Source organism: Micropterus dolomieu, linkage group LG19 (genome assembly GCF_021292245.1).
Source record: "Micropterus dolomieu isolate WLL.071019.BEF.003 ecotype Adirondacks linkage group LG19, ASM2129224v1, whole genome shotgun sequence".
Lineage (NCBI taxonomy): Eukaryota > Metazoa > Chordata > Actinopteri > Centrarchiformes > Centrarchidae > Micropterus > Micropterus dolomieu.
Window position 1 is genome coordinate 20,400,275 of NC_060168.1, and position 24,542 is coordinate 20,424,816.

General features: G+C 41.3%; 1 protein-coding gene across 3 annotated transcripts; it reads left to right on the forward strand.

Moving 5' to 3' along the window:
* The first annotated feature begins 1,264 nt into the window (after nt 1-1,264).
* Nucleotides 1,265-24,529, forward strand: mcf2a (MCF.2 cell line derived transforming sequence a). Of its 3 annotated transcripts, XM_046031515.1 has the most exons (30): nt 1,265-2,434; nt 7,470-7,538; nt 7,719-7,833; nt 8,228-8,318; nt 9,823-9,942; nt 10,313-10,429; nt 10,852-11,001; nt 11,147-11,262; nt 11,490-11,604; nt 11,853-11,972; nt 12,118-12,309; nt 12,405-12,596; nt 12,754-12,925; nt 13,794-13,870; nt 14,057-14,142; nt 14,299-14,365; nt 14,530-14,645; nt 15,095-15,164; nt 15,274-15,366; nt 15,616-15,708; nt 16,166-16,291; nt 16,444-16,665; nt 18,149-18,241; nt 18,659-18,737; nt 18,992-19,055; nt 20,318-20,418; nt 20,812-20,924; nt 21,867-21,979; nt 22,211-22,314; nt 22,417-24,529. In XM_046031515.1, the coding sequence occupies exons 1-30, from the start codon at nt 2,320-2,322 to the stop codon at nt 22,455-22,457; spliced, it is 3,342 nt and encodes a 1,113-aa protein (XP_045887471.1). In that variant the 5' UTR covers nt 1,265-2,319; the 3' UTR covers nt 22,458-24,529. The 3 variants fall into 3 exon arrangements, 2 of the variants coding, with proteins under 2 accessions (XP_045887471.1, XP_045887472.1); XR_006822018.1 differs by lacking the exons at nt 22,211-22,314; nt 22,417-24,529 and adding an exon at nt 20,588-20,687 and having other exon boundaries at nt 21,867-21,975; XM_046031516.1 differs by lacking the exons at nt 1,265-2,434; nt 7,470-7,538; nt 7,719-7,833; nt 8,228-8,318 and having other exon boundaries at nt 9,868-9,991.
* The last annotated feature ends 13 nt before the right edge of the window (nt 24,530-24,542 follow it).

The following is a 24,542-nucleotide window of genomic DNA, read 5'->3' on the forward strand; positions in this document are numbered from 1 at the left end:
GTAATTCTACTCTTAAAAATTTTTATTTCATACATCTTTTTTTATTGTTAAGAGTTGGTCAGACTTGTGCCAGTTGAGTTGGTCTGTGTTACTCCATCCCTGATGTGAGACCGAGCCAATCCCATTTGATAGTCTTTGTCATACATGCAAAGACAGGCAGCCCCCCAATACACTCCCAACATCTCAGAATCAACCTCTGAACCAATGCCACTCCTTTTGCCTGGTTATATGAATTCTTGGTTTAAACTGATATGCACCTGTTACTAACATGACAGACGTATGTATGTTTTGTGTTACAGCCAGTTGTTGAAGAATCTGTCAGTATTGTGATTTTGAAATTTACTACTTCACTGATCCCTGCTCAAACAATAAATGCAGTACTGTACTTTTTAGTACTTTGAGCCACTGACTTTAGCCTGACATATCTGATACAGTGCATCTGCAAAATGGCACACGCAGTATAACGCCAAATTGAGATTTTAGAAAAATTCATTTATGGTTGATTTGTTTTTAACAAATAGAAAAACAAACATGCCTTTCTGCATATGTTTTTCTTATGTTAGGAAAAAGGTGGAGGCTGTTCTTTACTCTGACTTGTCATCTCCAAACTGCAATGTGCTGGAGAGGCCGGGTATAAGAGGACTGAGAGGGGCTGCCTGCTTTGTTAGAAAATAAAAAACCTTTAACTGACATCAGAGATGCTATTTTCAGAGCTTAAAAATATCTTGGAATCTAATGTTTTGCCTGTCTAAATGAAAAGTATAAAAGAATGGATTGTATTTTTAATGCAACCTTTTTCCAGCCACTTTGTAAGAAAATCAAATTGTCAAAAATAAAAAAAATAATAATAAAAAAAACAAGCACGAGAGGCTCTGTGGTTGTGGAAGCTGTCCCTGTCTGTTAAGGGGTGGAGGTGGACATCTTCAGGCACCTCAGCAGCCCTGCGTCATGCATCCAGGGATCCCTCGCCACCTCCAGCCCTTTGGGTCTCCAGCCTCAACACTCCAAACCTCCAAGATGAATGTACCTCTTTGAAACTAGTATATTCCAGATTTTCTGTAATAAAGCAGAATGTTTTGACGGTAAACCAGTGTCTTATAGTGCTTTGTTACACCAACAGTTATGTCAGCAGGTTCTGTCTGATGTAAGGATGTGTGTGTGTGTGCGTGCGTGCACGCACCACACTAAGCAGATGCTGTGCAGTAATGAGATGGCTGAGGCTAAGCTGGATCAGCTGAGTGGCTACGTATCAGCACGGAGTACTGCTGCTCTCCCACTGCTGCATGTGTGGCCTCACACCAAGAAAACGTCGAGCACTGTGAGTCACTGTGTAGAGGTTTACATACACAAGTTTTCTCCACTCCTGTCTCTGCTGTGAAGGAGCACTGGTCCATTCAAAGTAGTTGTAGGCTGAGCAGCGGGGAGTTGAGTTGAGAAAGGCTCTGTGTATCAGTATGTACACAATGACACCCTTTCATATTTGTTCTTCTGTTTGAATGTGATGGTTGTGTATTAAAGGCTGTGCTTCGCATGCGCCAAACGTGTTGGCTGAGGGTGCGGTAGATTTTCATTTTCTTTTTACAATAGATCCATTCTCCGCTGAGTGAGCATCTATATTATAGTAAAGCTGGAGAAAGTGGGGACATGAACATGGCAGCCAGACATCAACAATCAGCCTACTGTAGTACAGTCAGAATTGTACTGAAGGCATAGAAAACAGCAAAAGAGAGCACGAAGGAGTGTGAAGCCAGAGGAAAAGTTGTGAGGGAGTTGGCAGTGAGTCAAGAGTAGACTCTTGAGCTCTGCACTGTGCAGAGCTGACGCACTAAAGCCCGAGAGAGAGAGAGAGCGAGCGAGAGAGAGGAGGGGAGGGGCAACAGTGAGACAGACAGCACTGGCCAGATGGAGCCCTATTTGTTTTGAAGTAGCTGACTGCTACTAAGAGCAGGACAGTCTATCGGCACTAGTGTGTATGAGGGGGAAAAGCACATCACAACCTGTCTGGACAGCAGCACACCGCAGTATTCTGCTTATGTGGAGATTTGTCCTGTTGTAACTGTGCTGCTCAGTGTGGAGGCGCTCTATGCAGCTCAAGGTCAGGAAGATCCAGCACAAGTCTCAAGGAACCGTCCCATCTGGATCTTGAGACCCAAAGAGGCAGGTGGGCATACGTTTCCCTGTTATAGTGCCCAGCCTTGATATAGGGACACTATGCAGGGCTATAGGACTCTGAAGAGGATGTGAGGCCTGGACTACTGTCTGTACCTTCCACGACAGCTTCGGTTCTCCCAGTCTGATCCTGTGTCAGAGACGAAGGGAATGGGCCCAGCCTCACTGCAGGAGGAGAGAGAGCCGGAGAAAGAGCCCAAAGAGGAGATGGAGAGCTACCGCTACCTACTGCAGGCTGGCTCTCAGCTAGAAAGCACTCTGCAGCGTGAGTACACATTATGCTGACAGTCCTCATTTAACCTCTGGTAGCTACTAACAGGCTTTTGAACATAATCCTCTAACTGCTCTGAAACTATTTCCTGTTACTACATGTCTTAGCACAATTCAGCAGACAGAAAATTGAAATGCTTTGTAGCAGAAGGCCAATGTAGTTTGATTAACAGTGTTCATTTGTAACTTCTGAGAACCAAGTACAGGTTGTAATGGGAGAGCTGCTCCCTGTATCTTAGGTTAGTCAGTATTATTGATGTGCCAGTTCTTGTACATACAGTGGGCCATTGCAGGGATTATGTCAGCTATTTTAAGCCAACATAGATGAAGATAGATATTTATTCATAGTAATGATGATGATGTAGCCTGGAAATTTGTAGACTGTGGGTATGTGTGGGACAGTAATGGAAGACTAATGCATGCAGTTGATGTCAACTAATTTGAAAGAAATAATTAGATTTTCAGAAAGTACATAATTCAGCTTTCATTATTCAGGGTCTACACTAAAATAGAAATTGAATTTAGTACAGAAAGAGGAAACAGTTACGGTCTTTTTCAGTCATCCGGGTCATAGTTTTCCAAAGAGGGTTAAATCAAGGGCAACGGGACTTCATTGAAAATGCTTGAAGATTTTTCGCCTCTCATCCAAGAGGCTTCTTCAATTCTGGTCTTTTTGATGCAATGATGGATATGAACATGGATATTATTTGCTAGTTGGAAAAACTTCACAAACAACAGTACTCTCAACCTTTGTCAGTCATCATGCTTAAGGTGTATTTTGCAAATGGCAGAAAAATGAAGGGAAGATGATGGACAGAAATAGTGCCTGTTGTGATTGACAGCTTCATTGAGGGTCCTCCTCCAGAGGCTAATGTGATTACATTGGGATCTTAACAGCTTTGAGTTATTGCTTAATTGATGGGCCTTTGCCTCTTTATCTCTATAGTTTGTCTCTTCGTTGTACCTGGGCTGTGGTGTGTATGAGGTAACAGAGAAAACAGGGAAAAGGCCATGCATCTATTTATGTAAGGTACATTTTCTCTCTGTAAAATGTAAGCCTTGCTCTCTGTGTTTGGTATGTATACCATGAACAAATATATTTTTCTCTATGCTGAAAGAAGTATGGTACATACCACATATGCTGATAATATTATAAGGCAGAAAGCTGCATGAATCATTAAGAATTACTAAACACTTAAAGGCTAACAGCCCATTGCACAGTAAAGGCAAAATGTTCCTCATTCCACTGCCATTTCAACTACACTGTCATTTCAAATGCCTTCAGTGTTGCAACTTAAAAGGGCTCCTGTCACTGCTAAATACTGGACTAACACTTGCACACACTTCAATTATCTCGAGCACTTCAAACTGAAATTTTAACTTCTTTCATTGCTTACTTTTCAAATGACAGTGCTCTATTTGTGTCTCTTACAATTCATCTGACAGTTTAACTGCTTTCAGTGCTTACCCATCAACTGACATTTCAGCTGCTTTCATCTCTTACTTTTCAGCTGACCATTCAACTATGTTCAGAACTAACTCTAAGTTCTTTCAGGACTTGTATACAAACTGATAATTGAACTGTCTTGTGAAATTTCAAATACTTTCAGAAATGGCACCACAGTTCCTTTCAATGCTTTAACTCCATCTTCAAAACCTTTCAGTTTTTCAACTTCGACTGAGTGTTTTCTGTAGAAAATGTTTTCTAGTTTTCTCAGCAGCAGTGTGGTATATACCAAACAGTTTAAGACATAAAGCCATGTGAATCATGATAAATCACTGAACGCGACAGAGGATAGCAGCCCACAGCACAAGAAAAGCTTAAATATTCCTCCACAAAATATTGTGTTCTAGTCTCAAATATCCTTGCCAAAAACTACCAAATTTCTTCAAACCAAATACCCACATTACTGTGAGACCAAAGGGTGCAGGTCACAGGAATACATAAGTGTGAACGTTTCTGGCATGGGGGCTGCCTAGCCGAAGATATGTGAGGCTATTGTCTAGGTTTTACCATCTATGACTTTCTGGTCTAAAACCAATCTAGTTTTCATGTATCCCAGCGGGTAGAATCCACAATTTTCTTCTACCGTTTTCTATCAGAATGCAGCCACCCGCAAGTCTAATCCCCTTAGCCTTGAAAGCTTTGTTTAGCAAAATATCTGATGACCTAAAAGCAGTATGAGGCTAGGCCTCAGTGTAGTAGGAAAGCGTTTGTATGTGTAAGAGGGGATTTCTTGCTCTGCAAGGGATTACATGTGTCTGCTTTTTGGGTCTCTGCAAAATCAGACTAATGCATATCCATGCTGGGTATGTGCTCTCTCCACACTTAAACCAGCTTTTTTTGCTGTCATTCTGTATGATTCACTAAGATGTACTGTACAATGTGAGTAAGGTGTGGTGCTAGTATAAAAAATTATATTGAGTCATTCAGACCTATCGCTATTTATCTGTGCAGAACACTTGAGTTAATTGTCAGGGAGAGGTCATGCTCAAATAGCCTCAACATGATTGGTCTTAATATTTTGCCAAACTATTAATATTGGTGTTTTACTGTTATACCTATAAAATGTATACATTCCCATTCAATTTGTAGATTTCTTTTCAATTTAACATAAATGTATTTTCACCCCCACTGATTATTGTCAAAAAGCCTAATAAAATCCCTTGTGATTCAGTGTTGTAAAAGAATAAAACATGAAAACGTACAGGTGGGTGAATGCTTTTTTTTATATGAACTGTATGTAACGGAATCAGTGTAGATGGTTATCACTGTTTGGACAACAGAGATAAGCTCCCTGCCTTTAGCTTTGAATGCAGACTGGAATCCGATTGGTCTGAGTCCTCATTCTCAATGTGTAAGAACAGAGGAGCAAACAGAGGTTATTTGACTTTGGCCTGCACACACTATTCTACCTGTCACCTGGAAAGGTCATAACGCAAGCTCAAAGAGAACCGCAGCAATTCTTAAATTAGATGTCACCTAATAAGCACAACCGGATTTGTTTATTTCTAAATAGTTTGAGTATTGTATGAACTTTTATTACCTTTAACTGTTTAAATATATAAAATTGTTGTAGTTATTTATGCTAAACAGTGCTTTACAGTTATCGTTAGGCTATACTGTACATCAGGCACGAGGACAGAATACAAGGCATTTCATCTGATGGTGTCCTTAAATCAATTCACACATGGTGTGGGCTGGTAATTGGGCAGGTTGAAGGGCGAGTACAGTATTTCCACAAACTGGCAAGTTTGTTTACAACGCTGCAGTTTGCAGCACAGGGCTGGCCTTCCTTTGATCAAATGCAGTAGAGGTCCGCAGTATTCGCAGTACTTTTTTTCTTTTTTTTTTTTTAATCTCAACTGTAGTACAGCCGGAACTGCTCTAATAATTTATCAGATTTTGTCATTGGCATCTTATATATAAGATTTGAAACTTAAACATTAACAGTACATAAACCCCAATAATTATGTACTGTTCTAAATCTCACTTGCTCACACCTTCTCAGCATGATATGCCTTTGTATTGCAGTTATCCCGGTGGAAAATGTTAACAAGATCACATAATTAACATGACATTACATCTCTTCATTTAAGACCTGTCTCGACTTCCTGAAGGTCTTGTGGCATAGGGTATATAAATGGCCATATAACTGTTCCAGTGTGACGGTAACTCTACCCTGCATCTACGTGTGCACAGTCCAGCCACTGGTCCTGCTCTGGCATGGCTTGGCTCAGCTCTTCTCTGTTACAGACACGTATAAAATATTCAGCAGGCACCTGTAGAGCTCATTATTTGCTCCCTGACAGCGTGACGGACACTATTACTGCATTCGAAGCACTGGAAAATAACACCTCCTCCTCTCTTCTTTTTCTGATTGTGTGTTTCTATTTCTCTGCTCCAATTCCTATTTAATGTCTCTATCCATTATGGATGAAGAAATTATGATTTGTGAGCAAATTTACTGCCCTGTTGGTCTGTTGCATAAACTGCTGAACTGGGGCAGGAATGTTTAGTTTAGTATGGTTTTAATGAGTTAGTGCCTTGGCACTGTTTAATTTCCCCTTCCTATGTTTGTGAATTCTTGTTTGGACAGAAAAGAATAAACTCAAACTCCATGTCTCACTCTATTTAATGATGTTGTATTTGAGCTTGCATTAAGTAGACATTGCCAAAGTTAACGTCTCAAAATGTTTTTCAAATAGGCTGTTGCTTGACTGAAAGGCCATAGCTTCATTAAATCTACTGTAATTGCGATGTAAGCATGTAAACAGTCTCAGCATGATGCACAGGTCAGTGTCTCTGCCTTCTACACATCTTGTCGAATGATTCCTGCTGCACCAAAGGCAGATGTGTGACTGCTCTATAAGAGACTGTGTGTGTGTGTGTGTGTGTGTATTTATTGGCCTCTCGGACGAGAACACAAAGTGCCAGTAGACTTACAACACTACATCAACTCAGATGCTGTATGGTAAATTATATAATCTGTTTTAAAGATGTCATTGTCAGATGCGGGATTTACATCAGCCACAGTAAGGCAGCGTATACAGCTACAGTGTCTGCTGAGTATTATCACGGAACATCAGTTAAGAACGGCAGGAGGCAAAGTCTCTATTTTGAGATTAAAGCTGATAGATGTGAGTCGCTATCTTTAAAGGTGAGCACTTTCATGTCAAAACTTCAGTTGAAAAGGCTTCCGTGTAGTTGTCACGGTGGAAAAGCCTTTCAGACATTATTTAGGCTGTTACAAGCCATGCAAAATGATCTCTTACGCTGTTGTTTTGCAGGTTTTAAAAACTATGAAAGATAGAAAATAAAAATGCCTGCACACTGCTGTCATATTCACAATGATTATTTTCTATGGTCACGACTGTTTTGAGCTTTGATGGTCTTCTTCAGGACAGTTAGGTTTTTACAGATTTCTATCTTTGAAGAAGTATACAACATATGCATAAAACAGCACTGTGCATCTACTGATTTATAGTGGAGTCCGCTAGTTGTTTATAATTTGTGTTACTTCCTCCAGAGGTGACTGTCCCTGTAAGCATGAAGGAGGTGGGCGGCTACATAGAGAAACAGGTGGCGTACCTATCAGGTGAGGCCTTGTGTGGTAATCTCCTAAGATTTACTGTGAGTAAAATCCTCTACATGCATTTGAATCTCTGTCCCATCCTCACCAGAGTAACTAAAGTGACTCACTTCCCACAATGTTTTACATGCTGAAAGCATATCTAGACATATTTGTAATTGACTGCTTGTATCTTTCTTTCGCCAGGGGGCCGTGGGGAAGACTCAAGCGTCATCGTCACCCTCCCAGAATGCTCCGCTTTCACTGATATTCCAGAGGAAGCTTTAGCCAAAGTCTTTACATACCTCACTCTCATCCCTCGGTGCGTCCTCCTTCATCTATTCCTGTCTGAGTCTCTCCCTCTCCCTTTCTGCAGTGCACCAAAAGCCCAGCGCTTGTATTCTGAGCACAGCTGAACTTCATTGTTCCTCAGCTCACTGTGTCAAATGTCCTACTGATGCCCTCTATGTCCAAACCTCACTCTCCCAAGAGATTAGGAAAGTGTAAACTGAAACTTTTTTTCCTCATGTGCCATTGCAGTGAATATTAAATGCTAAAGAACTAATGTTTGTAGTTTGCGTGATTTGACTAATGCGCCTGCTCTTGGCTTGTGATTCTTCCTCAGTCTTCTGTCTGACACTTTTAAATAACCAAATACTCAATGATTGCACAGGATAACATTACAACTATGTGCAACTGCCTAATTTGTCCTGCAGAACAAGGCAACCCGGAGTAAAATTTATCATCATTTTAGACCGAAGACTGGACACATGGGCCTCTATCAAAACTGCACTTGCCAGGATAGCAGTGAGTTTCATATTTCATTTTTCTTTTCATCAATGCCATTTGTATCTAATCAATATTCCTACTTGACAGTTTAGACTTATAAGACAAATAGCTGCAACATGGCTGCGCCTATAGGCTGCTGTTTTATTTATGAGTTGCTCTCCATGGTGCTGAAAAACTGATCAACATCCGGACAGCACCCTTAAGATCAAACCACTTTTTTGCATCAAATCAAAGGCTGGTTTCAGCTCGGTGTATACACCAGTGTATACTGGTGTGTAGTTAGTAGAGTAGCACAAAGATTAATAATATAATAATAATAATAATAATATGAATGTTTGTATATGCTATGTCCTATTGCATATTGATGCAAATGTATGACTAAGCAAAAAAAAAGTTAAAAAAATGGTGTGATGACGCGGGGTGCTGAGGAGAGGAAAGGATCAGGAGGAAAGTGGGCGGGAGGGAAATATTGCAGTCAGCGCTGCCACCCTCCATCTGAGAGGCAGCAGGCAGCAGCAGCGCTGCGGCTGTGGTCAGGCGACCGGAGGGAGCTGCATACCTCAGCTTGGCACCGAATTCCTTCGGACGGGCGGGAACTTACATTGAACCGAGATGGCTTCTAACACCATGTCTGATTGCTTTTACCGGAGGGGAATACCGAAGATCCGCCGGAGCCCGGTAATGAGCAACTGCTGAGTAATTTAATTCACCGTCTGAAGAGTTTAGGCTGAAGTTTTTGGGCGATCAGGGTGAATGCGGCAGTGGCACAGACTGTGCTGCTGGGAGAGGGGGGTGTAGCACTGCAGCCCGCGCTTCTGCTTCGTCATTCGATTGGCTGTGTGTGAAACCTTGAATGAACCCTAATCAGACGGATGTGGGGCTTTTTTTTAATGCATGTATATCCTGAAATCTGCGGTATCGGCCCCCGTGGTCGAGTTAGGAGAGATGAATGTCAGAAGTTGCGTCACAAGCAAATGCAAGCCTTGAAGTTATTTCAAGAAATTACTAAATACATAGGAGGCAGCCCCTGCTGCAGAGCTGGCTTTTGCATCACTTGCACCTACATGATGTAATGTGCAAGTCTTTGTCTAAGGGAGATTTTTAAACTATAGATAAATTCTCTATTTCCAATTCTCCTCACACCTACAGAAGGCTTGACTAGACTATATACTTGACTGCAGAAACTGAGCAGAAATTCTTACAGACAACAAATGTAGGATATGACATGTGTGTAAATGGTGTAGTGACTGAACCTTAAATCCATTAGGCTGACAGTAATTGCCTGAGTGACAGAATGGTTGAGACCTGCAGTGTCAGATGTGGGTTATGTCTGCTTTTTTTTTTATTCTCAGCTCTCATCTCTGCCAGTGTGCAGACAGGGGTTATGTCTATTTTGCACTGTGTGAAAGTGCAGATGTGGGGAAAGCTGAATCTTAAGTGCGACGTTTTTTCGTTTTATACTGAATGCTCCTCCATGTGCAACATCATCAATATGACAATAAACCTCTTTTCCCCCTTCAAGGCTTCCTTTCCTGGGAACCTTCACCTGGTCTTGGTGCTCCGACCCACAAGCTTCTTCCACCGCACTGTTACTGATATTGGCTTTCGCTTCAGCCAAGAGGACTTCATGCTCAAGATGCCAGTAAGGCAGCTCCTCCTCAGTTACCAAACATGTCCCACATCACAACAAGGTACAACTGATCTCCATGAGTCAAATATTCTGTGGTGGACACAGCCCAGAACACATTTTTAACTTTTAAAAACAATTTATATAACAAAGCGGATTATCCTAGGATGTTTCTAATATTTATTACTTTATTTGTAACGTATCAATGGTCAAAATCTGATGTTTGTCATGCCATTTCCAGACACCAGGGACAATTTATTTTATTTATTTATTTTTTTACAACATTAGATAATGATAAACATGAAATTGAAGGAGAAGTGAAACCTGCCAGTCTTTTAAATTTTGTGTTCTTTGTGAAGTTTTAGATTTTGTCTGCACCTTTTAGGTGGTGATGCTGAGCTCTGTCACAGACCTGCTGCGCTACATCAATGAGAACCAGCTGACTTCAGAGTTTGGAGGCACTTTGGACTATTGTCATAGTGACTGGATTGTTTTACGAACAGTAAGCTACAAATCAATTCTGAAACCAGACTGGGACCAAAATAAACTGCATTCATCATCTCCCTTTTATTTGCTTTTACTTTCTGGGGTTCACTCATATGAGAGAGCCAAATCTCTTGACCAGTTTGATGCTGGAGCTTTAAATATAAAATAATCCACAAAGTGCATCTGAGTTTTCAAACCTGTCCAGTGTGATGTTTACATGCACTTGGATTGCTGTGCTGTCTCCTTCCTTTGCCCTGGATATTGAAGCCTTGGTGCCTTGTTGCTGTCAGAAATCCACTAACCTATCTGTATCTTAAGGACGTTGAGCCACGAAATGTTCTCCTTTCCACACACAAATAGTTTCTATAGCTCCATACAATATCTGAGCACCAATATTGCAGTGTTTCTGTATTTGTGTGTCTTTTTGTACCACTGCAGGCTATTGAAAGTTTTGCTGTAACAGTCAAAGACATTGCACAGATGCTACAGGGCTTTGGCACCGAGCTGGCGGAGACAGAGATGCCTGATGAGGGGAAAGCCATCGAGTATCTCCTCGAGTCTCATACTGACAAGTACAAGAAACTCAAAGTAAGGTTTCAGATGTTTTCATTTGAGATGCATTGCCCCTATGGTATTAATCTTCAATTCTTTCTGCAAAAAGATCTAGTGGTATTTTTTAAATACTATTTTGAGTGCTGCTCATTTATGATGTAAATTGTCCTCTGTTTGACAGGATGCAATCAGGTCAGTGTCAAAGGAGGGTCGCCATCTTCTGGCAAGCCTGGAGACCTCTGGGAAAGACGATGACTCCCAGTGGGATGTCAGACTGGACTGGGAGACAGTCCAGAGGTAAGACATCTTCAAGCAGCCTCTTTCTTTCTTGTACTTCATCATTTCTTAGATTAGTTGCTAAAAAGTGTATTTTATAGTCAAACTGTGATCTACCACAGAAGCAGCTGCCCTCTTTGGTTCTTTCCTCTATCTTCTTATAGTTGAAGTGTAAACCTCAAATACATAACTGAGTGCATTACAGTTGAAACAAAAAAGTCTATGGCAAAGTCCCTTTGTTTTTTTAGGCTTCTTGCCCAGCTCAGAGACATGGAGTCAGCATTTGATGGCTTCTTTGAGAAGCATCATCTGAAACTCCATCAGTACCTGCAGTTGCTCAGATATGAGCAAAGCTTTCAGGAGGTAGGGATTCCATATATTTGTCATATGTCCATATAAATATGTTTTTGTCTGCATGCATGCCTATTTATATGCTCCCCGAGGATAACATGTTTTCATTTTGGGCACTGCATGAGATAGTGTCTTGTGCAATCATCAGGCTCAAGTTTTAATGTGGGTTGTAATGCCTCTAAGAGCCACCAGGTTGGCTTTAGACTGGTCTTGTTTTTCTTTTTAGTCTTTGTATAGCTGGTGGTGTGTGTTCTCTTTAGATGGAGTTGTGTCTGGGCCATCTGATGGCTCAAGAGAGGGAGCTATCCATATCTGTTGGCACTCTGACTCAAACAGAACAGGCTCTCAAGAGGTTAGACTGTCTGGAATCAAATGCACAGGTCAGTGTTTCTCAATCTCATTTACTAGCTTTGTGTACTAGATTTGCCACAAATACATATACTGCACATGAAGTGGGTGCCAGAGGACTAGAAGGTCTCTCTGATCACCGTGTGCCTTCTTGTGTGTCTTTGTTGGCTCTGTCAGGAGGTGATGGCTCGAGCTCAGATCATCATCCTTCATGGACACCAGCTATCAGCCGGTCACCACTACGCCATGGCTCTTATTATGCAGCGCTGCAACGAGCTTCGCCACTACTGTGATACACTCAATGCTGCTCTCAAGACCAAACACGCTTGTCTTCTGCAAACACACCAGCTGCTGCTTTGTCTTGGACAGGTAATGAGACATGAGTGCATCTACACATACACACACACACACACACACACACAGCAGGGCTTCTTTATGGTGATATATGTGTTCTCCACCCTCAGGCCCAAACTTGGTGTGATGATGGAGCATATCTGCTGGCCAGTCAGCTGATAGATAAGTTCCAGTCTAAGGAGGGGGCCCAGGCTGCTTTGAGGGACATTGACAGGTTCCTGGAGGGGACGCCATCTTTGCTGAGCTCAGGACCTGACATCCTGGCCATTGAGTACAAGGTTGTCATCACACCTCAGCTGCAGGTCAGTGACCACAATGATTTTTTTATTTGAAAAGAATTCAGTGCATCAGTTGACCTTTTTGCCATCATTTCCACATTTCTCAATATCAGTACTATTTCTGGATTGCACATCGCAATTGAAAACCCTACTTCTGTGTCCTTCTCGTGCTCTTTCTTAGCCCCAGATAGGGGAAACGTTTGAGAAGCATGCAGCGATGCAGCAGATGATCCAGAACAGACAGGCTTGTCTTAGGAAGCTGGCTGACAAACATGTGCGACCTGTCCAACTGGTGGCCCCCAGGCCTGAAAATCCGCCACGCTCCAAGTCCCCGCTTTTCTCCCCCAAGCATGGTACAACCATATGTGGTTCATATACATTAAAGAACCTTTCATCTTTATCTCAAGTGTGGTTGCACAAAGCTAACCATATACAGTGGTACCCAATTAATGGATGAAGACACATTCACTGGCACAATAGATACATATCAAATAAAAAGAAACACACCAGATAACGCATACAGCCATTGAGTGTCCATTCATGTCTTTAAGGTTTTGTTCTCCATGATATGAAGCCATACTAATGAGAGTAACATCAAGAAAGAGAATGAAAGTGATTATGAACCCCTCTGGTTCTTCCTTGATACTCGGTACACCCGCCATTTAAGAGAGGAGATGAAGGGAAAAGTGGTTAGCTTTGATTGATTTGATCTGATACATGCATACACGCACGTATGTGCATGCACACACATGCAAGCGTGCCACTGATGAATATAACATGGCACATGCAAGGTCACAAGACTCAGTTGAGCTTGGAGTATCATATAGGGATTCATCTGCTAGGATCAAAAGGAAAGTCGTGCCAATTCTGCTTTAGATCTGTTATACCGGTTCCAGGCTGCCCCTTCAGAGCAGGCAACCTATTAGCATTGATTACCTAAAATGTCGATCATGGCTTTAATTAATTTTATTGTTTATTAATGAATTTGTTGATTCATTTTTTTGTAAGTTCCTGAGGAATAACAAAAGGTCACAGGCAGGACAAGCAAATCCCTTAGAAGCAATCAGGTTGCCATAGTGCATATATTCATAAAAAAATAATTTAGTCACGGCTCAAATGAGCCATCTCCTCATTATGCCTCATCAGAGCATTAGGAAATATACTTTATGTGAATTATACTTTGAGCTGCTGCCGCTCTGGCTAATGTTCTTGCTTTTACAGGCGATGGTTTGAAGTTTACATTTGACCTCTCTCTGCCCGGGAAGAGAGCATCCCGAAAGACCCCCAACCCTAGAAAAGTAAATGGGCTTTATGTATTTGTTATTTGTTATAACTGTCACAGCTGCATTGAACCCCAGCAAAATGTGATTAATGTGTTTATTATCTTATAATTTTCTTATCTAACTCTTCCTGTTTTGTCCAATAATTTGTTCCGTATAATAAAATGTTGATGAGCCAGTGTTGTCCATCTGTGGTGTGTTCAGATAGAGGTGATTCACGACTACCAGGAGAGCCGTAGCTGTGTGTCGTACAGCCTGGAGGGAGAGGAAAGCACTGATCTCTTGAAGCGGTGAGGAGGAGGCATCTGTCCATCTGTCTGTCCTCAGTATTGCTCTTGATGTTGTTTACTCTGTGATTCTCTTTGTTCGGTGCTAATGATGCCCTCTGGCTCTCTCTGTGTGTGTGTGTGTGTGTGTGTGTGTGTGTTTGTGTGTTTGTGTCACAGCCATGTGATGAGGGAACTTATAGACACAGAAAGAATCTATGTGGAAGAGCTGCTGTCAGTTCTGTTGGTGAGAAAACACGTTTTTCCCTCTTTTTTTTTATACCACACAAAAAAACACTATTAGTTAATTCTGTACTGTATAAATGTTGTTGGTTAAATTACTCCTGGTAACATTGCATATGCACAAACCATATTTTTCCTTAATTGCATTGCTATGATTAAATATTGCAGGGTTACAGGGCTGAGATGGACAACCCAGCTCTGTCAGGGCTTCTGCCCCCAATCCTGTGCGGCAAGAGAGACATCCTCTTTGGAAACATGCCTGAGATCTATAATTTTCACAGCAGGCAAGTAATTAATGACTCATATCACACATACCGTTAGTATGCATGTCAGTATGTAAAAAAATCTAAACACACTGTCACAAGGAGACAAATATGATTCAGTCAAGTGTTTGCTTTATAGTAATAGGGTGGTCAATGGTCCATGGCTCATTTTGTTGACTGATTTTTAGAGCCAAATACACCACTCTAGCCGGAAATCTCTAAACAAGTGTGTGGTACTGAGAGAGATTAATTGATTGCTGCAGTGGTTTCTGTACCATGATCAGGACCACACATTCTACCTTCCATACATGCAAAACACTGGAGACAGGATTAGGCAAAAGGTGCGGGCACCAGCTGGGTTCCTAACAGCCAGTTATTGTTTTAAGGCTGATGTGGGAGGGTATGGGTTAAGATAGTGTTTGCCACTTTGTTTGGCTCTTTTTGAGCTCTAATTCTTGGCCTGAATCCAGGGTTTTCCTTCAGGACCTGGAAGGATGCCTGGAGGCTCCTGAAAGTGTGGGAGCTTGTTTTCTGGAGCGGGTGAGATGATATAAATGTTTATGTTGTGTAGCTTCTTTGGCTTTTGATTTCATTTGTGCATAATTTGTTGCCATATTTTTGAACAGATTACTCTTTCCTGTCTCTCCAGAAAGAGAGTTTCCAAATGTATGAATGCTACTGTCAGAATAAGCCACGGTCTGAGGCGCTGTGGAGACAATTCTCAGACTGTGCCTTCTTTCAGGTCAGCGATTTCACTTTCAGTCTGCAATTTTGTCTGATTCATTCACTGTTTTGTTGTCATGCAAGATAGCAATATTTCAAGTACTGTACATACTTGAATATTTGTGTGATACGAAAATGATAACTTGTTTTAAACAGAGTAATACCACCAAGATAGAACCATCTGTTTTACAGCTACTATTAAAAAGATGTGACCCGTTACTGAAAAACATTACATTCATTGCGAGTTTTATATGTCTTCCTTGTGAAGGAGTGTCAAAAAAAGCTGGAGCACAAACTGGGCCTGGATTCCTACCTTCTGAAACCAGTCCAACGCCTCACCAAATACCAGCTGCTGCTTAAGGTTAGACAGAGAGGGGTGTCATATTACAAACATACACATACAGTCAATCACCTACATTATGTGACAGAGGCTATTTTATGCTATATTTTCCATGAGATTGCATTAAATGCAAAGACAATCCAGCAAGTCAGCAGAGAGTCAGATGGAAATCAGTAGCAGCAAATGGGCCCAGTCATCAAAAACATATTAAACCAAAACATAGCATTGAAAGTGTATTTATTATATATAATATTTCAGTTTATTCCTAATACTTAAGTAGTACTTCAGTACATGTGTTTGATAATTCTGGATAATGAAGCAGTTCATTCAGATTTCCCTCTTCGCCTGACTAAACTAACTAGATTTCCTCTAGTTGTTTAATATAAGTCTTTACCACTAGAGTGCGCTGTTTAAGCTACTGTATTTTTGTGTGTGCATGTATTTGCCTAAATGCCTGTTCTTTTGTTTGTGTGTTCAGGAATTACTGAAATACAGTACAGATTGCGAGGGGACTTCTGAACTGCAAGGGGCACTAACAGCAATGCTGGACCTGCTTAAATCTGTAAATGACTCCATGCATCAAATAGCCATCACAGGATATGAGGTGACCCAAATCTGTTCTGTGTTTGATAAGAAATGAACACTAAATTCCTAAACTCTAATTAATTAGAGATACATGTGCTCTAACATACATTTCACAGAGAATTCATTTACAACAAAGGCTTAAGCATAAATTCTTCTTTCCATTATACACAGGGCGACATTTGCGAGCTGGGCCGTGTGTTGATGCAGGGTTCTTTCAGTGTGTGGATCAGCCATAAGAAAGGTCCCACGCGCATGAAGGAGCTGGCTCGCTTCAAGCCGATGCAGAGACACCTCTTCTTGTACGAGAGAGCTCTGCTCTTCTGCAAGCGGAGGGAGGAGCATGGAGACGGCTGCGACAAGACCCCCTCATACAGCTTCAAGCACTGTCTCAAGGTTGGTCTGTGTTGTTTGTGTGCATCATAGAGGAATACACTGGCTTGAGTTTTTAAAACATTGGTTGAAATATGTTATAAATACATTGAAATATGTTTAGCATACAGTACTGTACATTATGTTGAGTGGCAAGAGGGGTCTCAAGTTCACATCCTGTGGCAGCTCCAAAGCAAATTCTAAGTAATTTCTGGAGGAGGTTGGTAAAATTAATATGAAATATCATGGAGATTATTATCTACTGACTAGGTTGTGACATGGGAGTGGATTTTTACTCATGTCCCATCATACTCCTACAAAAATATTCGTGTCCCTTCCCAATCCTGGAAGAATTGCTCCTGTCCCATTCCGTTCCACATTAAAGAATTTAATAAAATTTATAATAAAACTACATATTTATGTAATTTAAAAAAAACAGACTAGTGATTCCCGCCCGATGTCAGCTGGGATTGGCTCCAGCCCCCCGCGACCCTGTACGCAGGATAAGCGGTTGACGATGGATGGATGGATGGAGACCAGTGATTCCTGATTGCTCCTATTGACTTTTTTCCCGGTCCTGTGATGAATAGTGAAATTGACTCCCACCCTGTGGGAATCCCACACGAGGCCCACAGGATTCCTGTCTGAAAAAATTTCAGACTACTTTTGTGAACAACATCAACATAAACTCAGACTTGTTTTGCTGACATAACAATATAGTTGGTGATGGGAAACTATTGCTGTGCCTGGGTGTAAAATGCATGCACTACTGTATGTAGTTTCTATGGCATACAGTATATAATCATTTGGCTAAATGTTCTAAAGTGCAATGGTTTGACATTGATAAATGTGTAAATCACAGTCATGCAACACTACACCTATCGAAATGATGATTTAAATGTCCAAAAACCTAATTTACTGTTCACTATGGAGTAAACTACTGTATTTATTATGTAGACAAAAATGAATGAGTATACAAAGTAAAAGAGAAAACACAACATACTTCCAAAAAAATTTGTTACTGAAACTCTGACTACTTAATATAACAAATGGTTTATATAATGGGCTAAAGTTCATCACATACTGTATAATAATTTCCCTGTCGCTGTACAATGATCTATATATACTTATACTTAGCACTAAGTAATGAAATGAATGATCTGCTGGAGACACATAGTTGATACTGGCTGTGTTGTTCTCTTTTAACACCTTTAATTGCCCAGGTGACCACAGAACCTGGTGTATTCCTGTAACACTACTTTTGTTGTATTTGTGTATGTGTTGATGTGTGGAGGGTGTCACGGCTGGTGTCTCACCAACAGCTGCTGCTGCTCTTGATTTATTATTAAGGATGTGGGGAGGAAGCAGGCACACAGCGGAGGTGTGTGAATGTTTGTGCTCTGACAGGACAGATGTGTTACATGATGTAAATCTGATGTATGATGTGCTGTTCCTCCTAATGCTCTGTGCGTGTGTGTCGGTGTAAACAGTGTATGTCTCTTGGCAGATGACTGCTGTGGGGATCACCGAGAATGTCAAAGGAGATGTGAAGAAGTTTGAGATATGGTACAGTGGCAGGGAGGAAGTGTATGTGGTTCAGGTAAGGAGTCTAAAGGTTTAATGCTAATATGATCAGTAGTTTAAATACAGTACATTGCTGTTAATTTAGCCCTTTGTTACTTTTACTGTAGCTTTAAACCCTTTCAGCTAGATGCAATGGTTAATCAATCGGCAGAAAATTGCCAAAAATTTGATATAAAGCAAAAATAGCAAAAAAACTCTCACTTGTGAATCTTTGCTGGTTTTGTTAGTTGGTAGTCTTCTCTTATCATAAACTGAATATCTTTGGGCCTGTTTGTCAGACAAAACAAGACATTTTAAAATGTCACCATGGGCACTTTACTGACATTTAATAGACTAATAAAAAAGTCCTAACGGTAAAAATGGCAACACTGTAATCATATACAAAACATTGTAATCAACTGACTGTTGTTGTAATGTTTCTGTTATCTCTCAGGCTCCTACAGTGGAAGTGAAGATGGCTTGGCTCAATGAGCTTCGCAGAATCCTGACAAACCAACAGAAGCTGCTTAGAGGTCTGAGAACAACTAAAGATAATATGGGACTGAGAATCTAAGCGTGAAGGTCCGCTTACTGACTTCATAGCTTTGAACTGCTTCTCACGGCCCCAGCGAGCATGAGATGCGGTTGAAAGCGCTGAAATTTTAAGTGAGCTTTGTGCTTTGATTCTCTCTACACCATATACTGTTCAGTTGCAGTAGATAGATAGTCAGGAACAAAATTAGTTTTCACAGAATGACCTCACATTACTTCCTTTCTCTGCTCACAGATGAAGCATATCAACATGGCCAAATGGTTGGACACACACAGCTTTCTCCCCCACTCTCTGAGAGGTCAGTGCCTATAGATGTTTACACATACAGTATGAACAGTGGTGTGTTAAGCGCATGACTGTAGGCTATAGTTGCACAAACGTAGACAAACGCATATGCAAAACACACACATGCAGCCACAGTTCTACTATCTGCATTTGCGGAGTTTTCATATCTGATCACAGCTTGAGTAAATGTGTTGATATCATTTCATGATGCCCTGGTAGAGGCTTTGTGTGTAGCGGTGTGTGAGAACGGACCCCACTGTGTCCACTGCTGTCTGGTTGCCTATCCCCATTCCTCCCATCCCCCACCTGCAGGGGCATGCGGCCGTCCAGAGGGGTTCCCAGGGGCTGTCTGCCGGGGCTGGACTTTGTCTCGCTGTCAGCTGATGTGTTTCTGTGCCTGCGTTCCCGGAGCCCCTGTCCCCGAAGCCCCCGGCAACGGCCCCGGCCACGCCCCCACCACCGCCCACAGCGCCACTGACCTGCCCTAACGCTCAGTGGTAAACTCAGCCTGGCATGACCCACCTGGCCCAGCTTGGGGACCAAAAACCCAGGGCTGCTGTGTTTGCATACTGATCGTCACCTGCACACCCTTTTTATAGCCTCCATTCTGGATCATAACTGACGCCCCCCCGCACTCCCTTTGAGGCGTTCAAAGGTCTACGTCTTAGCAGCTCCTCCATGGCATTTCTAACATGGTATCTAAAACAATTGCTCTTATTTCCGCATCTCAGACTTGCTATTTTGCATGTAATGCAAAGGGCAAACAAAAAGAAGAGTTTTGATTTTCATCCCATGAACTTTCTTAATTTCCTCATGACAGCTGGTTTTTAAGATGGGGCTCGTTTTTTTGAGATCTAATCAAGGTACTGTAGAATTTGCTTCCAGAAACATTCCTACTCAGCATTAAATAATGGAGTGACCCAATCTCTAAATTTTGGATCTTGATAAATCGAGACCAGATCTTCCTTGGTGTGAACACCGTGTCAGTGTTCTGTGAGTCCCACTTTGCACTTTTACAGAGAAGCTTGCACATGGCTGCTCTGTGTTTTGTCTTGCTGACTGGCTGGTGCCTGAATGGCCATGGCTGTGCGAGAAACAACAGGACAGAGTTGTTCCTTGACACTGATCTGGGGTCAGCTATACTGTTGGAGGTATGGATCAGATTCAGGAAGTGAGAGCTGACATCGAGATTGTGTGGCTGAGGACAACATCTATCCTGAGTGTGTCTGCTGACACTGCTGTTTGGTGATGTGTTTTTTTGTGTTGTTCCCCCAGCAAGCAGCAGAGGGCATCGGTGAGCTCAGAGGACACTGAGTCAGGGAGAAGCAGTCCAGACCCCCAGCCACACTCCCCTAAACACCAGCACAACCGCAGGAGTGAGTAAATCTTGTCCACACACAATTACGACATAATCAAGTAGATACTTAGTAACTAAAACACAGAAAGCGTTATGGGAATTGATGCAAATCATACTTGCTTTGCACAGTATTGTGTTACTGTTGCTGATCTCTAACTGATGTAGATATTTGACTTTTGCCCCCTCAGCAGTTCAGGTGTACTTTGACATGAAGAATGGAGGAATTTGGGGGAAAAAGGTCCAACTACTGAGATTAGCTTTTGATTCTACGTTCTTGTTAATTTCCCAGTAAGTGACAAGGGGTCTTTATAATGTCAATATAGTTACTAAGTATCTACATGGTGCCTTTAAGGTGTAGTGTTTGGATAAATGCATTCATCAGTACCTAGCCTAAGCAATGTATGTGTCCCAGGTTGGCCCGGAGCTCATCACTCGGTAGACATCTGCGAGGGTCTGGAGGAGTGGCCTAGAGGTCGGGATGCCTTCCACCCATCTGATACAGAGGAAGAGGTTTTGGTGCAGCTGGTGAGATTCAATACAGTCACATTAGATACAAAACAATACATCAAATGATAAACAACCAGACCCCCTCTGCTTTTTCAGACCTTTGTGTATTGTATTTAATTCTTAACTGAGTAATGATTAAAAAGAGGCCCAAATTAGTGACCATGAAGGAGCTCAAATGAACTATAACTGACTAATGTTAACTGTATACTAATTTAGGGTTAGGTCACCTTTGACTCCTGTCTCAATTTTTCCATATGTTAGAAAGTTTTCCAATTAAGAAATATTTCTAACTTTCTTTTTCACTGGGGCTATGGACAATGATAAACAACATGGTAGGTTTTAGCCTAAAAGCTATTTTTCTACTTTTGTCCCTTAGCTTGTTGCTAAATTAGCCATTAAAACAAAGATTAACATTTGTAACTGGTAAAAGCAGGCAAAAACATCAGATATGTTCTCTTCATTATGTGCTAATAAATGAGTCCATGCTTTTGTGTCTTCACACCTAGATTACTGCAATTCTTTACTCTTGCATCACTTCAGATGGTTAAAAGGCTTTAGCTGGTCTTCCAACAAAATTGAAAGCAGGGTGTACATATATTCAGTGTTGGCCTTTCCTCATTGGCTACCTAACACTCTACATGCCCCCTAACTACTGTATATTTCTTAGTTGTTATGTCTACATAATACTTTAAAGTTTCTTAGGGCAGCAAAACATTGTCTAGTGGATGTTCCCAGAGTCAATTTTAAATGAAGAAACAGCATGCATTTTCTGTCTTTGTATCTAAACATCTAAACCTTGGAATAGCTCTTACTACCAGGTCATCCAATTCAACTGAAACACTTCCCATCCCTTATATGAACTGATTTGTTTGACCTTTATGTTATTTGTGTTTTAATTCCATTTAGTGGTTCTTGGGCCTGTTACTGTTCTGTCCTGTTTGACATTTTGTGCTTGACCAGTCTCCAGGCAGATACATGGCTTTGGCTGACTGTCTTCAAAATGGACCAGACAGCATCACCATCAAATGTGGAGACATGATGCAACTGCAGTGTGAAGACAACAAGGGACGCTGGTGAGTTTTCAGCCTGTCAAAACACATGATGTGAGGGTGGCTTAGTGATTAGCTGATCTATATGTTTAACGGTACAATGTATAGCAAAAGAAGCTATGGTTTCTTAAGTAAAACACTGAAACCCTGGTTAGGTAAATGTAAAAGCTAATGTATAGCTAAAGTTTATCTATCTAATCCCCCTTTTCTCCTTCTGTCATCTCCACCCTTTCCTGACTTTTCTTCATCCTTAAGGCTGGTGAAAAATCTGAGTCGGCGACAGGAGGGATACATAGCAGCTGCCAGCCTGCAGCTGATTATAGGAGACAGCGGTCGAGGAAACTCCTCCAGAATAGGCGGTAAAGAAAAAGACATGGGCTTCCAAGACAGAAATATTATGTTGAGCCACAGTATTTCTTTACTATGAATTTGTTTTTAAAAGTCTTTATATTTTCTTTTAGACCCAGGGAACCTGAAGGTGAGGAAGCTCAGCTCCCCATAGAGAAGAAAGCACAGAATGTGAATCTAATATTTACCCGTGGATAGTGAATAGACACAAGGAACAGAATGAGCCATAGCTGTCTCATAACCGGTCAGCCACATATCCTCACTCCCCGGCCTGCTTTTTTCAGCACAATTCAATTCAAGAGAAAAATGTGGGAATCTGCAGACCTGATTTTCTTCTAGGTTTTGATTGACAATCTGGGTCCTGGGTCGACGTTTTCTGATAGTGAAGGGTGTGCTGATGCACCAGCGCAAGGGCCAAGGAACTGTTTAGCCCTCTTAGACAATCAACAGCTAATCCCCGGATCTTGATTGGTCTTCCTCTTTTCTGATTGGTGATGAGCATCTTGTCCTTCTGGCGTTCCATCTGCAACACACATATAGTCAGGATGTGAAGTTGCTGCTGCAGCAGTGAGCAATTTCACAATCTGTGGACATTTTTTCAACCCTTTCTCATTCCAGCTACTACTTGAGATCATAGCATCTCCGAGTGTGTGTGTTCCTGTTTGTCTCAGTGTGTGCTGGATGGATGGTAATCCAGGATTTGCCCGAAAGATTTATTAAAGCAGAGACTTTTGTACATATACGGTATCATTTTTAACATTTATTGTTCCTCAGTGTTTCATCTTTGTGTAGTTAGTTGGCATTTTCCATTGAACTACTTCATTGTATTTTTCTTAAATTTTGTTCCTTAAGGCCCCATTCTTCTCTACAAGTCTGGGAGTTAAATGCCAAAATGTGCCATGCCATAATGCCTTTTTTATTCCTGCTCTTTTAGAGTCTCTTGTATGTACTGTTTGCAAAATCAAATACTCTATTATTGCTTCAACCTGACCTCACAGTTATTCACCAGGCACTTTAATAAGGTGGATGGACAAAAAAATCCACCTATTGTCTACTGAATGTGTACATTGCTTGCTGCATTGCCTCTCTTACTGTATATTTCCCCATATTCATGCTGTTTTTTTCCTTTGTTTATTCTTGAATGTATGATGTGTGAGGGAGGCAGGGGAGACACACCCTCTGCCATGCAGGTAGCAGTTGACGTGTCACTGATGATAATGTAAGACACAGGCGGACATGATGAAGATTGATGCCGAGGTATTCCTTGGTATGTGCCGTAGACGAATGGTAGTCGCGTGGCACAGAGCACCAAACACTTTTGTGAGCCGACTGTCAGTCACAGCGTAGGGAAGGGAGAGCGAGTATAAGAAACGGAGAGAGAGATATTATAATGCTCTGTGTGCCACTCCATCACGGAGGCTGATTGTTTCCTCCTCACCATTACAGCTCATATAATCTCGGGTTCCCCATTTAAAGGGATCATACAGCCAACATGAAATATACCCTCTGTGTCGAACACTTAATTAAACATTGATTGCAGAATTATATGAAATTTACCACATCAAATCAAGGCCCCAGTCGGAGAGCTGCCTTTGATACACTGTGTTTGATATGGAAATTAGTCTAGAAAGCAGCAGGGGCCGCTGCACAATACACATTTCCTATGTTGTTAATTTATTTATTTTGATCTCATGTTATTTCTTCACATTGTAAGGTATCTGCGCAGCCCCGAAAGAAATTACATCTCTATGTATTTACAGAAGCTATGCTTGACTGCAAATCAAAACCTCAATTTATTTCTTTTGAGCTTATATGACAAAATCAGATGTTTTATTTGTCATTTTAATCCAAAATGCTGCAGATTTTGCACAGATTTTCCAGTTTGGAAAACAAAAAAAACCTGCTTGAAATATTGCATATCCTGATGAGCCAAGTAGCCTAAGCTTGTTGCTGAATGTTTCTTTAAGAGGAAAATGCATGGCAACTGAATAATAAGCAGGTTTGTATTGTGTTAGATAGTCACTGTTCTAAGCTGGCTTCTTCTTGTACAGCTACAGTTCTGTAAAACAAACAAAAAAATGTTTTTATTGCAATGATTGTTTTGCGGTAGTTAAAATAATTCTGTACTTGTTTTAACAAGGTGGTATGTTTGGCTGAAAACTAATGCTGCTATTTTTCATACACCATGATTTAATCTATTATTTCTATTTTCTTGTTTTAATGGAAGCCAACTTATATA